General features: G+C 39.6%; 1 protein-coding gene across 1 annotated transcript; it reads left to right on the top strand.

Moving 5' to 3' along the window:
• Positions 1-2,271: 2,271 nt before the first annotated feature.
• On the top strand, positions 2,272-5,679 carry LOC121050659. Its single transcript, XM_040511470.1, has 4 exons — positions 2,272-2,302; positions 2,993-3,430; positions 3,473-3,792; positions 4,918-5,679. Exons 1-4 carry the CDS (start codon positions 2,272-2,274, stop codon positions 5,677-5,679), a joined length of 1,551 nt encoding a protein of 516 aa, XP_040367404.1.
• The last annotated feature ends 14,272 nt before the right edge of the window (positions 5,680-19,951 follow it).

Here is a 19,951-nt window from a genome sequence, read left to right as displayed (position 1 = left end):
AAAAATTCAAAATCTCCGTATGATTTTGCAATACCCTTGTACTATCACTTTTGTGGAGATCTCTCAAACTTGAGTGAAAAGGCAAAAGAAACGGCCAAATCAAATATCTATGCTCTAAAAAATTGTGACATGAGATATTTTGAAGGATACTTGAATGAATTTCAAGAATATTACTGCATGATTGGTGAACTACAAAATACTGATCTAGTAAACCTGTTACATAGAAAATTTCCTGAACCATGGAGAACAAGTGTGAGAGAAAACATAGCTGAAAAACCAATTAAAAGATTTTCAGTTGGATGAATTGCCGATAGAAACAGGCAATTACTAGAAGAACAATGCAAAGCAAATCTTAGAGCCAAAATGGCCAAGAAACAACTCAAAGGAGTTGAAAACTTCTGTTATGGGATATTGGACATGCCTACCAACTGGGGATGTCCTGAATCCAAATTCCGTAAGAGAAAAGAAAAATATTACTCAAAGTGGTTCAGAAAGAGTAATAAAAAAAAAGGATTGGAAATTTAAGAAAAGTTCCAACTCCAAGAAACAACAACAAGAAAATCCAAAAATGAAATTCTTCAAGAAAAAGAAGAATCACAATCACCAAATGAACCATCAAGATAAACAACCAGGCAAGAAAGCTTGCAGATGCTGGTTATGTAAAGCCAAAGGGCATTATGCTAATGAATGCCCAGAAAAGGCTAAAAGATCTACTACAGCTCTATTTGAAGAATATGAGCCCATAGTAGAAACAGCGAATATAAAGGGCTACGACATAGCCTATTCTGATGAAGAAGATGTAATGACCTCCATTTTTTTTTTTTATCGGGCTAAACATAACTGCAGGGCCTTACTTTACATAATTGCATTGCTTTACTTTTCATGATTGCACTGCTTTACCTTTCAAGATTATGTTTAATTAGTAGGGTTGCTTGAGATTGTTTAATGATCAGCCGACACTCTCGCTTGACCGACACCAGAAAAACAAAGCAAAGGCTCTCTCACTCTCTCTCTCTCTCTCTCTCTCTCTCTCTCTCTCTCTCTCTCTCTCTCTCTCTCTCTCTCTCTCTCTCTCTCTCCCTCCCTCCCTCCCTCCACCGGCCATCAATCGACACCAGACAACTTCCATTGGCTTCATCTCGGCCTTACGCAGCTGCCTGTGGCAGTCTTGGGTAGCAGCACGGCCGGCAACGGCGGCGAAGAGCCCAGTTTCGATTTGGTTCCAAGCTTGATATCCCGAGCTACCGGTCACGAATCCTTCCCAAACTTCATCCTCGAGCTCTTCTCAACCTCCTGAAGCTCCCAGAAGTGTCCTTGTACGGCGGCGCTGCGTGTGGTGGTAACTGGAAGCCAGCCCGATCGAAATCGAAACCGAACTATCGATCTCGATATCTCGAGCTACAGGCCACCAATCCTCTTTATTCTTGGCTCATTTGACACGCCTCAACTTTCTAAACAAGCACCAAGAAGGACCAGACCTGGGTAGAACGATTTCACGTTCATCGGAGCTCGACTTGTTAAGATCGAAAAACAACCCTTCGATCCGTGTATCTCGAGTTACAGACCACCTCTTCCTGTGATTCTTGGCTTGGTGAGTTCGCCTTGAGTTTCTGAACAAGTTTCCAGAAGAGATCGAGGCGTGTGGTTGCAGTTTTTACGTCGGACTAGGAGCTCGTCGGTTTCTGGGTATTTTCCCGCCAACCCGACTGGTTCGAGGTAATTTCTATCTCTTCCGGTCATTTTCAGCTTACATGCTAGTTAGGAAAGTCATTAGGCTTGATGAGACGAAGCAGAGCAGCCTGGCCCCGACACCATTGGCGGTGGTCGGTGGCGGCTCTGCCACTAACTCCGGCGGCCATTTCCGGCCACCTCCGGGGTGACAAGGAAAATTTCTGTACATTTTTAGATTCTATACTTCAATACAATCATTTCGATATATTATACGCAATTTTTCGATATCGTATGATTAAGTTATGAATTTTTACATTTCGATCGATTTCGATCGTTCGATTTGTGATCTGTGAAGATCAGATCGTCGGATGGACTTGTAGTTTTGATATGTTGATAGTATGACTTTCCCGATGACTTTTTGTGGTCACAGGCGAAGATCCGACTGTTGCATCTTCGTATAATTGTGAATTAGTGTTTTGGAAGGCGATTCGTGAGAATCTGACCGTCGGATTTTCATATAAATCTAAGGAGATGTTAGTAAAGGCGATTCAGGAAGATCCGACTGTTGGATCTTCGTGATAATTTCGGGAGGACGATCCAATGGGCGATCCAATGGGCGACCATGGCGTCTGTTAGTTAACCACGCTCTTGTACCAAGTTGGTGGTTACTAATAGCATTAAATCGTGAACCACGCTCTCGAGCCGGGCTGGTGGTTGCGATCAGTTAGAGCTCTAGTCTGTTTGCCAAATGTTGAGTAATCTTATGAGGGTAACGTGGAGTTACTTGTGACTCATAAGTGTATATACATATATATATATATATGAGAGTGAGAAAGTGACGTGGTTTTGTGGTGGTCGTTGTGATTGTGATATTTCTATGCTTGAGTTGAAATTGTTAATTTAAATTTGTGCAATCCTTAAGTTTACTCATACGAGCTGTCAAAAGCTTACCGGGTTTTGTGTTGTTGCAATCCCGATACACTATTCAAATGGTGTAGTGGATAATCCTACAGGTCTGGAGAATTAGGGTGCAGATCAGGCTACTTAGGGCAGTGGCATTTGAGTCACAGCATTATTGTGAGTTTCGTTATGTTCATTTCGAACTTTACAATTTGGAATTTGTGAGAGTGTGCTGTAATAAGCAATTGAGGAGTTGGGTATTGTAATATTGAGTGGTGTGAGGCGTGTTACTCTGAAAGAAAAATTTAGATTGGTATTTGTAATTGTAATTATTCATGTTTCGGATTTGAATTGGTTATTCAAAATTAGGGGCGTGACAGTTTGGTATCAGAGCGTAAGGTACATATTTGGTGATAATCAGTAAAGAAGAAGGATAATTCACTTCGTGTATGTGTGGATTATCGACAGCTGAACAAGGTGACCATCAAGAACAGGTACCCTTTGCCTAGAATTGATGACTTGTTTGATCAGCTTAGAGAGGCTACTGTGTTCTCAAAGATTGATTTGAGATCTGGATATCACCAGTTAAGGGTGAAGGATGAGGATATTCCTAAGACGACATTTAGAACTAGGTATGGGCATTACGAATTTTTTGTCATGCCTTTTGGTTTAACTAATGCACCTGCGGCATTCATGGACTTGATGAACCGTACGTTCAGTCCTTATTTAGATCAGTTTGTGGTGGTGTTTGTTGATGATATCTTGATTTATTCAAAGTCGTCTGACGAACATGAGAAGCATTTGCGGATTGTACTGCAAACATTAAAAGAGAAGGAGTTGTACGCCAAGTTCGAGAAATGTGAATTTTGGCAGAAGGAGGTCAAGTTCATTGGTCATGTAGTTTCGAAGGATAGAGTTTCGGTGGATCCTTCGAAGGTTGAAGCGGTGATGAGTTGGGGTCGCCCTACCACTGTTACTGAAATCCGTAGCTTCCTTGGATTGGTAGGGTATTACAGGCGATTCATTGAGGGGTTTTCTAGTATTGCTTCAGCTTTGACCAAGTTGACAAGGAAGGACACTCAGTTTGTATGGACGGATGAGTGTGAGAAGGCTTTCAACGAATTGAAAACAAGATTGACTACAGCTCCAGTGTTAACTATTCCTACTAGTGGTGGTGGTCTAGTTATCTATAGTGATGCATCTCATCAGGGTTTGGGGTGTGTGTTGATGCAGAATGGTGGTGTTGTTGGGTATGGTTCTAGACAACTGAAAATTCATGAGCGGAACTACCCCACTCATGATCTAGAGCTAGCTGCAGTAGTGTTTGCCTTGAAGATTTGGAGACACTATCTATATGGTGAGAAATTCGAACTCTTTTCTGATCATAAGAGTTTGAAGTACCTATTCTCCCAGAAGGAGTTGAACATGAGGCAGAGGAGATGGATGGAGCTCATCAAAGACTATGATTTCACTTTGGAGTATCATCCTGGAAAGGCCAATGTAGTGGCAGATGCTTTTTGTAGGAAGCCCCGAGTAATCATGGCATCGCTTATGGTACAAGAGTGGCTTATGTTGGAAGCTGCATCCGAATTTGATCTTATGCCCACAAGAGGTGGACGTGAAATCGTTCTCGGTAGTATGACCTTACAGTCTACCTTGAATTCCAGGATCATTCAGGGTCAGACACTTGATGAGTTTGCTCAGGCAAGGATTGCTGAGATGACTGCAGATCCGAATGTGGAGGGCCCTTGTGAGTGGGCTATTGGGACAGATGGAGGGTTGAGATTTCGTGGAAGATTGTATGTACCAACTATTGATAACCTCAAGGAGGAGGTCATGAAGGAAGCGCATAGATCTTGATACACCATACATCCAGGGGTTACCAAAATGTATATGGATCTACGAAGACAGTTTTGGTGGTATGGAATGAAGCGGGATGTGGCAGAACATGTGTCGAAGTGCCTTACTTGTCAGCAAGTGAAGGCAGAACATCAGAGGCCCGCAGGGATGCTGAAACCGTTATCGATTCCTGAATGGAAATGGGAAGATATCTCCATGGACTTTGTGACTGGATTGCCTAGGTCCAGGCAAGGATATGACTCAATTTGGGTGATTGTGGATCGATTGACTAAGTCTGCACACTTTCTTCCTGTGGCGAAAACTTACTAAGGCGATGCATTGTGTAAGTTGTACGTGAATGAGATAGTGAGGCTTCATGGTGTGCCAGTTACGATTGTTTCTGATCGGGATACTCGTTTCACATCAGAGTTTTGGCGCAGATTTCATAAGGCTCTTGGCACATCTTTAGTTATGGGCACTGCATTTCATCCACAGACAGATGGGCAGACTGAAAGAGTGAATCAGGTGATGGAGGATATGCTTAGAGCTTGTGTTATGGATCTTAAAGGAAGTTGGGCAGATCATCTACCACTGGTAGAGTTTGCCTACAACAATAGTTATCACTCCAGCATAGGCATGGCTCCATATGAGGCTCTTTATGGTAGGCCATGTAGGACACCTGTATGTTGGGCAGAAGTAGGAGAGAAGGGACTCTTGGGTCCTGCACTTGTTCAGGAGACTATTGAGAAGATCTCTACTATTCGGGACAAGATCCGGATAGCACAAAGTAGGAAGAAGAGTTATGCGGATTTGAAGAGAAGATCGGTTGAGTTCGAAGTAGGTGGCCATGTATTCTTGAAAGTCTCACCTATGAAAGGTGTGGTGAGATTCGGCAAGAAGGGGAAGCTAGCACCAAGATACGTAGGACCTTTTGAGATTCTGGAAAGGGTCGGTGACTTGGCATATCGGCTTGCTCTACCTGTCAACATGTCGGGTGTGCACAATGTCTTCTATGTGTCTATGCTCAGGAGGTATATCCGAGATGAGTCCCATGTGATTGATCATGGTACAATAGAGGTTAGAGGGGATGTGACCTTCGTGGTTGAACCTGTTCGTATATTGGATAGGTCAACAAAACAGCTTCGTAGAAAGGAGGCTGATCTTGTGAAGGTGATGTGGAGTCATCACGATGAGGGTGATGCATCATGGGAGTTGGAGTCTGACATGATGAAAAGGTATCCTCAGCTATTTGCCGACGAGTGTGCCTAAATTTCTGGACGAAATTTCTTTAAGGAGGGTAGATTGTAATGACCTCCATTTTTTTTTTATCAGGCTAAACATAACTGCAGGGCCTTACTTTACATAATTGCATTGCTTTACTTTTCATGATTGCACTGCTTTACCTTTCATGATTATGCTTAATTAGTAGGGCTGCTTGAGATTGTTTAATGATCGGCCGACACTCTCGCTCGACCGACACCAGAAAAACAGAGCAAAGGCTCTCTCTCTCTCTCTCTCTCTCGTCCGAAAACACAGAAAAACAGAGCAATGCTCTCCGTTCTCTCCCTCCCTCCACTGGCCATCAATCGACACCGGACAATTTCCATTGGCTTCGTCTCGACCTTGCGCAGTTGCCTATGGCAGTCTTGGGTCGTGGCACGGCCGGCAGCGGCGGCGAAGAGCCCAGTTTCGTTTAACCCTGATTTGGTTCCAAGCTTGATATCTCGAGCTACCGGTCACGAATCCTTCCCAAAATTCATCCTCGAGCTTGCCTCAACCTCATGAAGCTCCCAGAAGTGTCCTTGTACGGCGGCGCTGCGTGTGGTGGGAACTGGAAGCCAGCCCGATCTAAATCGAAACCGAACTATCGATCTCGATATCTCGAGCTACAGGCCACCAATCCTCTTGATTCTTGGCTCATTGGACTCGCCTCAACTTTCTAAACAAGCACCAAGAAGGACCAGACCTGGGTAGAACGATTTCACGTTCATCGGAGCTCGACTTGTTAAGATCGAAAAACAACCCTTCGATCCGTGTATCTCGAGTTACAGACCACCTCTTCCTGTGATTCTTGGCTTGGTGAGTTCGCCTTGAGTTTCTGAACAAGTTTCCAGAAGAGATCGAGGCATGTGGTTGCAGTTTTTACGTCGGACAAGGAGCTCGTCGGTTTCTGGGTATTTTCCGGCCAACCCGACTGGTTCGAGGTAATTTCTATCTCTTCCGGTCATTTTCAGCTTACATGCTAGTTAGGAAAGTCATTAGGCTTGATGAGATGAAGCAGAGCAGCTTGGCCCCGACACCATTGGCGGTGGTCGGCGGCGGCTCTGCCACTAACTCCGGCGGCCATTTCCGGCCACATCCGGGGGTCACAAGGACAGTATCTGTACATTTTTAGATTCTATACTTCAATAAGATCATTTCGATATATTATACGCAATTTTTCGATATCGTATGATTAAGTTATGAATTTTTACATTTCGACCGATTTCGATCGTTAGATTTGTGATCTGTGAGGATCAGACCGTCAGATGGACTTGTAGTTTTGATATGTTGATCGTATGACTGTCCCGATGACTTTGTGTGGTCATAGGTGAAGATCTGACCGTTGGATCTTCGTATAATTGTGAATTAGTGTTTTGGAAGGCGATTCGTTAGAATCCGACCGTCGGATTTTCATATAAATATGAGGAGATGTTAGTAAAGGCGATTCAGGAAGATCCGACCGTTGGATCTTCCTGATAATTTCGGGAGGATGATCCAAAGGGCCATCCGTGAGGATTCGACCGTTGGATCATCGTATAATTTCGATCTGACCGTTGGATCATCGTATAATTTCGGTCCGACCATTGGATCATCGTATAATTTCGATCAGACCGTTAGATAGTCGTTTATTTTATTTTATGAGTTGTGGGCTAAATTCAAGTCACATTTGATTAGGTGATTGACGGTTTTTACTTGGGCGAGCGAGTTTGGTGTGATTGTGTTAATATGAAGACGCAGCGGGAGTATCGAGGTGAGTAAACCGCACATGATTCATTCACGAACCGAAGTTCTAAATATTTATGTTTAATTGTGGAAATTATTTAAGAAATAAATATTTGTTTGAAAAATATGAACCTGATCAACTACGGTTCATAGGGCTACGGCTCACAGGTAAGAAAATGATTCTTAAGTATAAAAAGAATTTATCGCTTTATTGCATGAGATCTTTGGTTGATATTAATAGACATTCCTGTGTGAATGTCCATGTACATATTTTATTTATGTGAGAAATATATATGTATTGTTGGATTGCGGTGAGGAAACTATATATTGAGTGAGGTGTTGAGTTTATTTGTTTGAGAAACAATGAACTGTTGATCTGTGGAGATGTATTGATCTGTGGAGATCAATAGGTCACAGGGGTGACACCATGGCGTCTGTTAGTGAACCACGCTCTTGTACCAAGTTGGTGGTTACTAATAGCATTAAATCGTGAACCACGCTCTCGAGCCGGGCTGGTGGTTGCGATCAGTTAGAGCTCTAGTCTGTTTGTCAAATGTTGAGTGATCTTATGAGGGTAATGTGGAGTTACTTGTGACTCATAAGTGTATATACATATATATATATATATATATATATATATATGAGAGTGAGAAAGTGACGTGGTTTTGTGGTGGTCGTTGTGATTGTGATATTTCTATGCTTGAGTTGAAATTGTTAATTTAAATTTGTGCAATCCTTAAGTTTACTCATAAGAGCTGTCAAAAGCTTACCGGGTTTTGTGTTGTTGTAATCCCGGTACACTATTCAAACAGTGTAGCGGATAATCCTGCAGGTCAGGAGAATTAGGGTGCAGATCGGGCTACTTAGGGCAGTGGCATTTGAGTCACAGCATTATTGTGAGTTTCGTTATGTTCATTTCGAACTTTACAATTTGGAATTTGTGAGAGTGTGCTGTAATAAGCAATTGAGGAGTTGGGTATTGTAATATTGAGTGGTGTGAGGCGTGTTACTCTGAAAGAAAATTTTAGATTGGTATTTGTAATTGTAATTATTCATGTTTCGGATTTGAATTGTTATTCAAAATTCAGGGCGTGACAGAAGATGACAGGTCAGTTTACTCTGCCTGGTCTGAAGAAGAAGAATCATCTGATTGTAAAATAAAATACTTAGAATCTAGACAAATGAATGTTCTAAAAGTCAAAAACTGGGAAGAAAGTAAGACAAAACAATAATGTCTTCTTATCAGGTGAACCCTGGTACATTCGTTTGTGACTACTGCCTATGTCATGAAAAGAATGGACTTCCTTTGTTCTGTGAAGAGTCGAAAAAGACTTATCACAAAGAATGCTTCATATATAGCTTAAGCAAGAAGAAAAACCAAGAATGGCCTTATCGGCCAACTAGTAGAACAAGAATATGAAGAATATTTCTTTGAACAAAAAGAGAAAAAAATAGAAACTTTGTTCCGAGAAATTGTGGAACCCTCTTCCTCAAAAATAAAGGAAGAAAAAATTGATGAAGAAAAGATTGATGAAACTATAGAACTGGTTGAACACCCGAAAAAAAATCCAGAAGAAGAATGCAAACCATTCATTCCACAAGAACAAGCTCAAGAAAATGAGCTTCAACAATCGAAAATTGTCTCTACTAGTAGATACAACAACTATATAGAGATTGGATTGAAATTCCCTGATCACAGAAAGTATCACCTACATGCATTTGTAGACAATGGATCAAGATTTACAGTTGCAAAAAGATTTGCAATTCCAGAAGAACTCTGGAAAGAAGATAAGAAAAGAATAGCTATTGGTGTCCAATTCAATGGAAGCCATTTAACCATGAACAAAGAAGCTAGTGATGTTCACATCACCATTGGTGGAGGAACATTTGTCATCAACACTCTTTGGCAATCAGAGGGCCAAGGATCTGATTTCTTGTTGGGAAATGATTTTATTTTCCAACAAAGTTTATTCAAGATGAAGAAGCTATAGGCTTCAGAAAAGGAGATAGGGTGTTTTGGGCAGATAGACTTACCCAAGCAAAAAGTGTCGTAGGTCTAAACTTTACTACACAATATCAGAGATCGCAACGAAATAGTGGTGATCATAAGCCCTACAAACCGAAATTTGAACCTATGCTTAAAATTAAGCAACAAGAAGAATTGCTTATAGAAGAATCTTCTGAATAAGAGGAAGAAGAAGAAGAAACTAGTGAAGATGAAGAAGCTAGTTTTATCCATGAGCATAACCTCAAGCAGTTCCAGAATAAGATTGAGTCTTAGAAAATTCCTACGTTTGATAAAATCAAGAAAATGATCCCATAGAATATAGATGTCGACCCTCAGAAATTTTGGGAAAAAGACCCAGTGGTCTGTGAATTAAGATTACATGATATGAATGCTATCTGTCATGTCAACGCCATTCCTCAATATAAAGAGGAAGATCAAAAAGAATTCAAAAAAGACATTGAAGATCTCCTGAACAAGAGATTAATTCAACCTTCCATTAGCCCTCATCATGCTCCAGCATTCTACGTGAGAAATCATGCAGAATGTATCAGAGGAAAAGCTAGAATGGTCATTGACTACAGAGATGTCAATAAAAAGACTGTTAAAGACGGTTATCAAATTGCTCAAGTACGAGTACTGATCAACCAGCTCAGAGGAGCTAAAGTCTTTTCAAAATTCGATGCAAAGTCGGGTTTCTTGCAAGTCAAGATGCATCCAGGTGTTCCCCTCACTGCATCTGGAACACCACAAGGCCATTACAAATGGTTAGTAATGCCATTTGGCCTAAAACAAGCCCCTTCAATCTTCCAAAGAAAGATGGATGACATCTTCAAACATGTTGTCGAATTCTGTGTCGTCTACATTGAAGACTTCCTAGTCTTCTCCAAAAACAGAGAAGAACACATGAAACACCTTCATGAGGTTGTAAAGCTGATAGTCCAGCATAGAATCATCTTAGGAGAGAAGAAAATCTTTTTTATCCTAGATGAAGTTTATTTCCTTGGAATAAACATCAAGAATGGAGTAATAAAACTCCAACCCCACATTCTTGAGAAAATCTGGAAATTCCCAGACAGAATTCCTGATGCGAAGAGTCTAGAAATATTTTTAGGAGTAATTAATTATGGGAGAGATTTCATTCCCAAAATCTCAGGACTAACAGCAATGTTATCTCCTAAAACAAGTTCCAAAAGAAAATAGAACTTCACAGAAGATGATGAAAAAATTGTGAAGCAGATAAAAGCACTTTGCAAAAATATCCCTCCTCTCCAACAACCAGAGGAAAATGATGAAATCATTCTCCAAACAAATGCTAGTGATAATTACCGGTCCGGTGTTGTTCTGGTAAAAACACCTGGAACTAACATTGAAAAGATCTGTAAATTTTGTAGTGGCAAGTTCAGCCCTGCAGAACAAACTTATCCTACAAGAGAAATAAAAATTTGGCTGTCAAGAAAACAATTTTAAATTCTCCAGCTTTTCTTGGAAAGCCCTTTACTGTACGCACCGATTGTGCTAGAGTAAAGAATTTTAAAAATTTTAAACTTGATAAACCTGCTGATAGAGGAAGATTAGCAAATTGACAATTATTACTTAACCAATATGATTATAATGTTGAATTAATTGCAGGAAACAAAAACTATCTTCCAGACGCCTTAACCAGAGAAATGGCAATGTTCAGCTGAAGAGATGACGACGAAGGTCGCAATCCCATAAACATAAGAACTGGGAAAGAACCTGAAAATGCTGAGGATTCTAAAGAAAAACTCCACAAAAGGTTCCTGCTAAGTCCAAAAGGACTAGCCACAACTAATCAATCCCAGGGCAAAGGATTGGCTAGCCCTTCTCAACCGGCAGATGGTAAAGGCTCATCAAGACCGTTGAAGGCTGTTGCCTTGCCAAAAAGCAAACCAACTCCAATAGGAGTTATTAATGTTTTTAATTATGAATTGAAAACCTTTGCTAACCCTCTGTTTAGAACTGGCATGAGGCTAGTATACCACCAGAAGGCAATTCTAGATAACCTCTTGTATGCCTTTCAGGAAAGAAACAGTGGAATCATGTTCCCAGCCCTGTTTGCATTAGCTGAAGAACTCCATGAAAATGCCAGACCACAGTTCGAAGAAGTTTATGAAAATACACAGCAAAGTGCTGTCCAAAATGAGAATATCTAGTATCTTGAAGATCATGAGAGTGCTAAAATTCATGTTATAGCACTAAAAGAATCAGAATGGTTCGAGTTTCATAATCTTATTGGAAGTAAGAATTCTGACTCATGTCTACCTCCAACCCTCTTCATTGTCCCTGGACCTGATGTTGGAAGATATGTGGTCAATGTTCAGAGTGAACATCCTCAAGAACACAAGCTTTGGCTTGTTGAAAATGGTTTTGTCCACAATCTCTAGACTAAAACAAATGATGATCTCAACGGATTGCCACCTCTCATAGTCAACACAGTCAAGAACGCTAGAAAAAAATGATTGTATCCTCAGATTGAAGTTTAGGTCTACTCCACCAGAGTGGATTCAGAAGACAAATGGGGAAGTTGATTATATTTCTCTATATCATTATGTGAGAATCATTCAATGGAAATATCTTCACCCTGCATGTGTTGGATACAATGGCCAACCAAATTCTAGTATTCCCTGAATGAAAGCCATGTCACTAGAATATATCAAAAAGATCATCGAAGAAGATACAGAAAATACATTCCTGGCAGCATGAGAGAAAATTATTGTTACTGCTTATGATCATCTTGATGTTATTAGCAGTGACCTTTTCTTATCTCTTAAGAGAAAAGAGATCAACTCCACGTTAGCCTGTTTTCAGGGGATCGAAAGAATTGAAAACGGCAACCACTACAAGATGTATGAAGATACAAACGTGGAAGAAAATGAAACTAAAGCTAGGATAGAAAATAGCTCTTTTGTCCTAGGCCACAACTCTGAAACAGATGAAAACATGGGAAGGAGCAGGTGTAAAAGGCACCGAAAGCAACTTTGACCATTTTTAATGCTTTTCCTTTTCAAAAAGAAGAAAGTGAAAAACATTTCACCTAAAAGAATATGCTTTTTGTCATCCTTCCTCAATTATCCGGAGCCCTCACGAGAGCAGAAAATAATGGAGCTGTCCTGTGCATTTTCGTATTTTGAATTCCAGTTTGAGTTCCGCTCCCTATAAAAGGAGCTTTAAGTTTAGTTTGTAAGGCATCAGAAAATTGAGGAGAAGAGTCTTCTCTCAAGAAGTAAGAAAACCATAATAGTAGTGTGCTCTTTCCTTCCTGTCTAGTGTGAAGTAGTGTGCTTCCTTTCTCAAGTAAGTATCTATAATCATTCTCATGGATAGCTAAACAGCTTTTAAGCTGTTTACCTAAGAATGAGGCTCTGATTTTTTTTAGCTTGTAAATATGTTTAAATAAATAATTTCAGATTGCTCATCCACTTCATCAAGTATTTTAAATTTTCAAACTTTATGTTGTTGTTGTTGTTATTGTTGTGTTCGTGTTCAACATTTATCCTGTACTACTCTTAAGTTCAGAATCTTTGTTTCTTAGGAAGAATTGCCTCAGCTTAGGATAGAAACAAGCAGCAGTGATTCCGCCTGTTAAAGTAACCATTAGGCAGGGAGCAGTTAGGTGAAAAATTTGAGCATGTTAAAGGCTAGTTTTGTTTTTCTCAGAAGTTTGAACAGTTTTTCCTAAGAAAAAGTGAGTTTTGGACCCAAAAGTCAGCATATGATATATTTGGTACTACCATAAAAAGGACTACCCTTATGTGTCTGTGAACACAAAAATCCTACAACGAATGAAAGAAGGACACGTGTACAAAATAATATATTTTTATTAATGAATTTGAGGATTACAATCTTTGTAGATGCTCTTTCACAAGAATCTCCTCTGATTCGATCTCTGATGTTGATTTGATCCAAGGGTGGCGAGCACTTGATCTTGAATCAAACGGTTGCAGTGTGAACTTCTTGCTATGTTGACGATTTGAGGAAGACGATTGACTAAGGGCTGCAGAAGCTTGTTCTTGATCTGATTTAGGCCACAAGTTGTGTCACGTGGTGAGCGTTCTTCGGCTTTGGTAGTGGACGAACCGGCATGTGTGTTTGGTGCTTATTGATTCTCCACAAGCTTGATGAAGAACTTGTAGAAGATTTACTTTGTTGATGATTTGGAGAAGGCATTTGATCAAGGGATGCAGAGGCTTGATCTTGATTGGATTTGAACCACGAGCGATGTCATGTGGTGAGTGTTCTTTAGCTTTGATGGTGGATGAATCGGCACGTGTGCTTAGTGCTTGTTGATTCTCCGTGAGCTTGATGAAGAACTTAGCAGAAGCTTTGCTTTGTTGACTACTTGAAGATGACAGATGATCAAAGGCTGAAGAGGCTTGATCTTGATCAGACCTGAACCACGAGAGGAGTCACGTGGCTACTATGGCTTTGATGGCAGATGAATCGGCACATTTGCTTGGTGCTTGTTGGTTTTCCGCAAGTTTGATAACTTCTGAGCTTGCACGTGATTTCCCTTGTTTGTCTGAAGTTGGTGAGGTGAAGAGACCGGCTATTTGGCAGCTTGATGGCTCTTCACAAGCTTGGGAGACTTCTGAGTTTTGGAGAGGTTTCTTCCGTCTGCTTACGTCTCTCTGTCTGTCGTCATCCTCATCTTGATTTGAGAGGGGGTATTTATAGTGTCGGCATCTCTCTCGATTTGGAATGCCTTGATGACACGTAATTAATTGCATTTTCCTTAATAACATAATCAAATCAATCAGCCTTAATTAACTGATTTAATCACGACCATTAAGGAATTAGCCAATCAATTTGATGGTTGATTTTAATTGTATTTCATTAATAACATAATCAAATCAATCCGTTTTAATTAATTGATTTAATCATGACTAATAAGGAATTTAGCCAATTAATTTGATGACTGATTTTCGACTTGATTTATCAATTTAAATAAATTGACATCTAATCAGCAGACGAGATTTAATGCTTGATTTTATTCGGAATCAATTGATTTAATTTGATTGATCCGCTTTAATATCAATTGATTGAGCCGGAACGAATTCATTTATTGTCGTCGAGCCTTTCATGTGTTGCCAAGTGTCACTCTCTGAGTCTACGTGATTTTGCTTACTCACAAGCCACGTGCACATTTTGTAGGACCCATATGTCGACTAAGTTTATTCGGTCATAATTTCAAGTGTTGACCGATTTATTTAATGAATTTTGTTTTCATTAAATTTTTGGTGTCTACAAATGCCCCCACTTTAAGGTACGCCGTAAACATGTTTTCATGTGACTTGAAGTTTTGAATTTGACCTTTTTTTTTTGGTCGCCTTGACTTTGAGGGCTTTTCCATTTTAGCTTGTTGCAATGCTTTGCTTTAACGAAGCTAGCTTGTAGAACTCCAAAGTCGTAGAGATTCCACAATAACATTGTGATTTAATTTAATACATATATTACGGATTTCAAATACTAATGAAAACCCATAACATAAATATTCATGGAATCATTTCTTGATTTTTCCTTATGTAAGATATTCACCCACAAAATTTCAGCAATTGATATCTTTAATCACACTACTACAAAAAGGTCATCAGACGACGGTGGATTTGTGTTGTGTGATGACTAAGCTCACCGTGGTCTAAGCGAGTGTTGTGTGATTGAAAAATCAAACAACGGTGATTTCACCGTTGTGTGATAATAGTTTGCTCAACAGAAATACCTATTTCCGTTGTGTGAGTTCTGCGCAGCATGTGCCTGGCATGCATGCGCGGCGATGCCTCGGCACATTCAGACAACAGAAGATGAAATTTTGCCGTTGTCTGAGATTCATAACACACAACAGGTATGACTTATTCTTTGTTGTCTGAGATTCATAACACACAACGGATATAACTCATTCTTTGTTGTCTGAGATTCATAACACACAACGGATATAACTCATTATTTGTTGTCTGAGACTAATAACAGACAACGGATATAACTTAATATTTGTTGTCTGAGGTAAGTAACACACAACTGAAGTAAAATTATCTCCCTTGTCTGTTAATTACTTAGACAACAGTGATCATTTTGTTTCTGTTGTGTGTTATGAATCTCACACAATAGAATTTTGTTTTCTTTTGTTGTTGGTTGTTAGTTCACACAACAACTATATTTGGTTATCCGTTGTGTGAATATTGTAATCAATTGGGTACCAACCAGTGACTGTTGTAGGAGAAGCCTCAATTTTGAACTCTTTTATCATCATACAACACATGGTTTTGCATTAAAGAGTTGCATGACTGAATATTAGATAGTAATTAACACATAAACAATACTCTATTCCATATCATTCAATCACCATTTTTCAAACATCCATACATTCAAGATAGATAATGTACCAAACAAGAAATCATTCCTAGCTACCTATACATGAAACAAAAGCTGATATAATATCTTTTCGCTTCAACGAAGTTTCCTTTTGAAGAAGAACAAGGGCAGTCACAAGAGACTTGGCATTTGGCCTCTCACGAGGTTCATATTGCAAACATCATGATGCTAACCGCACCAGCTCAATTCCTGGGATCACTCTTTCTGCCAGAGAAAAGATATTAACATTCAGATCAACTAAAAAGTATCACCTCAATCAAGAAATGTGTTCAAAACTCATCCATACAAATTGTACATAATTGTAGCACATCTGCAAGTGCATACTTGTACACACTTCCAAATAGGAGTATGATTTGAAATGGTGGTCACAATTTGAAAATGACTTGGAGAAAAGGCTAAAACAAGAAAACTATGTATTCACATTCCTTTATCTGCTTATTCATTGCATATGGCTTATGAATGGCAAAGGCTGAAGTACCCAAAAATGACTACGACTTGTTAACTTGGGAGAAAATTGTGTAAACTAGAGAGAGTGCAGTAACAATGGAGAAAAGCATGGCCTTGAAAAACTAGAGAGAGTGCAGTAACAATGTAAGCATGGCCTTGAAAAACTTGAAAACACTAATTTCTGACTTGAGCTTCAGGGAAAACCTTTTCCTTATTTTCATAAGCTGGTACAGTTTAAACTCCTGCAATAAAATATATGGCATTATAGCAATGACACTCTTCAGTAACAACGAATAATATCTTTTCTTCATTTTTTTAGATTGCAACCTGTAGAAATGTCCAACTGATTCTAAGCAGAAGAATAAAAAATAAAAAAATTAATATGAAGCATGTGCCTTATTCATTACTAAGTCCCCGACTTCAAGACGACAGAATGGCATGGATGGCATGAAAGGACAAGTACCACAGGACATATCGATACTGATTTAAGACCAGACCAGAGCAATTGGTACCGCCAACAAGAACAACTACTAGCTCAAGACAGTGTCACCCAAATTTTATAAACTTAACTAATAGCTTTTCATCTATACTAAGTAAACATCGATCAGTACGGAATCGATATCTTACTTCTCACAGTACCCATCAAGAGTAACAAGAAAATAATAGCTAATACATCCACTGTGGGTCTGAGGCATTGCTTTGGCAGAATTAGAACCAAAATGATTGTTGATTCATAATTAAACAAAACCAAATACCAACGGCCATTATAAAGAAAAAGATTTGAAACAGCAGCTGTAATCAATTGACAGCAGTCCAACTATATCTACTTCCCTTGTTTACCAGATCAAGCATCAGTCCAATATGACTACAAAGAATCTCAAACATCATAGAACAACTGTGAAAAAACAGAAAGGACAAAACTATTACTACAAACATTGACATAAAGGAATCATATATATCATGAAACAGCAGCCCACCATCATAAGTGAGGCCTAAGGCGCAAGTTAGAGAGGCTTTTCTAAAGTCTAAACTAAAAAAAAAAAAAAAAAGGAACAAGAATTTCATATTCCAACCAAAAACAAGCAAATTCCAACTAAAAACAAAGAGAACAATTCAAGTATTTAACCTTTCCAAAAAGATAAAGAACAATAGAATTAGCAGAGTGATGAAGAAAGGGAAGGCTTTTGGTGTTTATTGTTTTACCAGTACAAAATAAGAGGAGGAAATTTTGAGGCCTCAAGCCCTCAAGGAGCATATTATGTCCCACAGTCAAGAAGAATGCAGTGCAGTTGTAAGACACAGGTTTTGGATTTTTCTTTTTAATATATATATATATATATAAAGACATTCTCACAATCTCACCCTTGCCTGCATGGATATCAAGACGACAAGACCACCGCATGCCTGCAGGAGTGCAGGGACTTCACGCTTGGCCGACCCTCCAAAAAAAAAAGATATGTATATATGATGAGCATTTTGATTCGAGGCCTTCCCCAAACTGAGGCCCAAGGCCACCGCCTTGTCTGCCTTGGTCACAGGCCGGCCCTGCCATCATTCACATGCATAAAGCAGTATAATTTCAAAAGATCAGAAGGTGGCAATCAAGAAAAAGATAACTATTACTACAAACATTGACAAAATTATTGCTAGAGGTATGGTGATGAGAAATTGTAAATATTAGTCAAACTTTGCCCATAATCAGAGGCTCATGGTTCTGATGAGATTACTTGCAAAATTATACAACTAGTTCGCAGAAAAAGAACAAAGACTATCCTTGCAGTTATACTACTAGTAAATGTAAGTTTTATGAGGATAAGGATGAGAAGATAATATGTTATCTTCTCATTTGCGATGGCTGGATTACGTACCATATACACACAACCATGGCACAGATGAAAAAGATTCTCGAGTATATGTTCATAGCTTTCACTAGTCTTAAGATTGGTAGCACCTGGCATCCCTTCCCTAGAGCATGATAAGCCAAAAGTCAAGTTCAATTACAATAAGCAACCAATAACGCACACTTGAGAAACTCCTCAGATAGAACAATGCAAGTACAGATAGATAAAAGGCTTCCTCCATTCTTATACGTTGTGGATTATATCAAACTATATGCATAGTTCTATCAAAAGACAAGCCAAAATTCAACAAAGCTAAATACAGCTGCTTCAAATAAGCATACTTCTCCAGTAACCACTTCAACAATTCCTACTATTCTCTTGGTTTAATTTTTAGTTTTCGCTTTCCTCTTTCTTTTCTATCAAGTGTTTAAGCAATCAAACAAAAGCTGTCAAATTAAAAGTTGTAATACACACATAAGAACACATGCATACATTCATCGATTCAGGACACATATATAGAGGGACTGAGTACTCACAGGTAGAGTAATGAGATCGAAGAAGCTCTGGCCATAGTGCGAAACCAAAGCATCAGCGATGATCTCAACCCCATGACAAGCCTCAACCCTCAGCTGCTTCTCCACAGAAGCCACAGTGACATCAGCTCCGGCTCGGCACAGAACATCGACGACGATCTCCGCCTCCATCGGCTCCATGCCATTCGCAATCGGAACCAGAACCTGCAAAAATTCAAGTCACTCTCACTCTCACAAAACACAAAACCACAGAGAAGCAGTAGTGCTATTACCTTCTTGGTGGGAGAAGCAGAAGCTATGGCGGTGGAGGGGAGAGAGAGAGAGTGAAGGAATTCTAATACTCATTTAAAATACAGGAATATGAGCAATCGCAGTCATATATATCATCTAAGAAATCCTAAACAAGATTGGTCAAAAGAAACATACTTTTAAGAGATACTGATACTCAATTACCCAATAAATATCATCAGATGATAAAAAGTTAAAAACCCAAAAGATTTTAAAAAGATATAATCTTTTGTTCAGAAATGCCAAAACAAAGAAATACAAAATAACAGACGAATGAAAATGAACTAAGAGGCAACAAACACAAATCTTTACTAAGGAAACGAACCCATTGATAAGCTCAACACATGGATATGAACAAAATGACCGACAAACAAAATTTATAAGCAAAATGCAAACTCAGATACGAGCTTCAAACGAAAAATTAAAATACCTGTGAAGGGGAAGTCTAGGGTGACTTTGGGGACTGGAGGTGGTTTGTTTTGGAGCTTTGTGCGGAGGTGGTGGTGGCGGTCGAGAGTGAAGAGGTTAAGGACATCAAAGCACAGTGCGTTCGCCTCCGCCGTCGCCTCTGCTGTCTCGAACAGCTTCGTCTTCTGCATCTCTTCAATTGACCCTAGTTTGAAGGCGAGGAGGAGAGACAGATGGAGGAGAGAGAAAGTGGATCTAGGGCACTCTATCTCCTCCATCACTGAAGAAGATTTGGATTTCGGGGGATAAAGAATAGAAGCAAGGAGATTGAACGATTGAGAGAGGGTTTCATGGAGGGGGTGAGAGAGGGGTTTCACGACTGAGAGAGCTCGAGAGAGGGGTTTTGTGGAGGGGGGGAGAGGTTCCGACTGAGAGAGCTCGAGAGTTTCGTGGAGGGGGGAGAGGGAGAGGGGGTTAGGTTTCAATTTGTTTCATTTTTCTTTTGGACGCGATGTGGCTAGGGCGGGGTGGGAGGCACAACTAAACTTCAATAAATTCTAAAGTCACTCACACAACAGAAACCTAACAAACTGTTGTAAGAGTGCACTACATAAAATCAAAATGCAAAAACATGGAGGGAAATA

Source organism: Rosa chinensis, chromosome 7, assembly GCF_002994745.2.
Source record: "Rosa chinensis cultivar Old Blush chromosome 7, RchiOBHm-V2, whole genome shotgun sequence".
Lineage (NCBI taxonomy): Eukaryota > Viridiplantae > Streptophyta > Magnoliopsida > Rosales > Rosaceae > Rosa > Rosa chinensis.
This window is presented reverse-complemented; position numbering and strand designations above follow the sequence as displayed.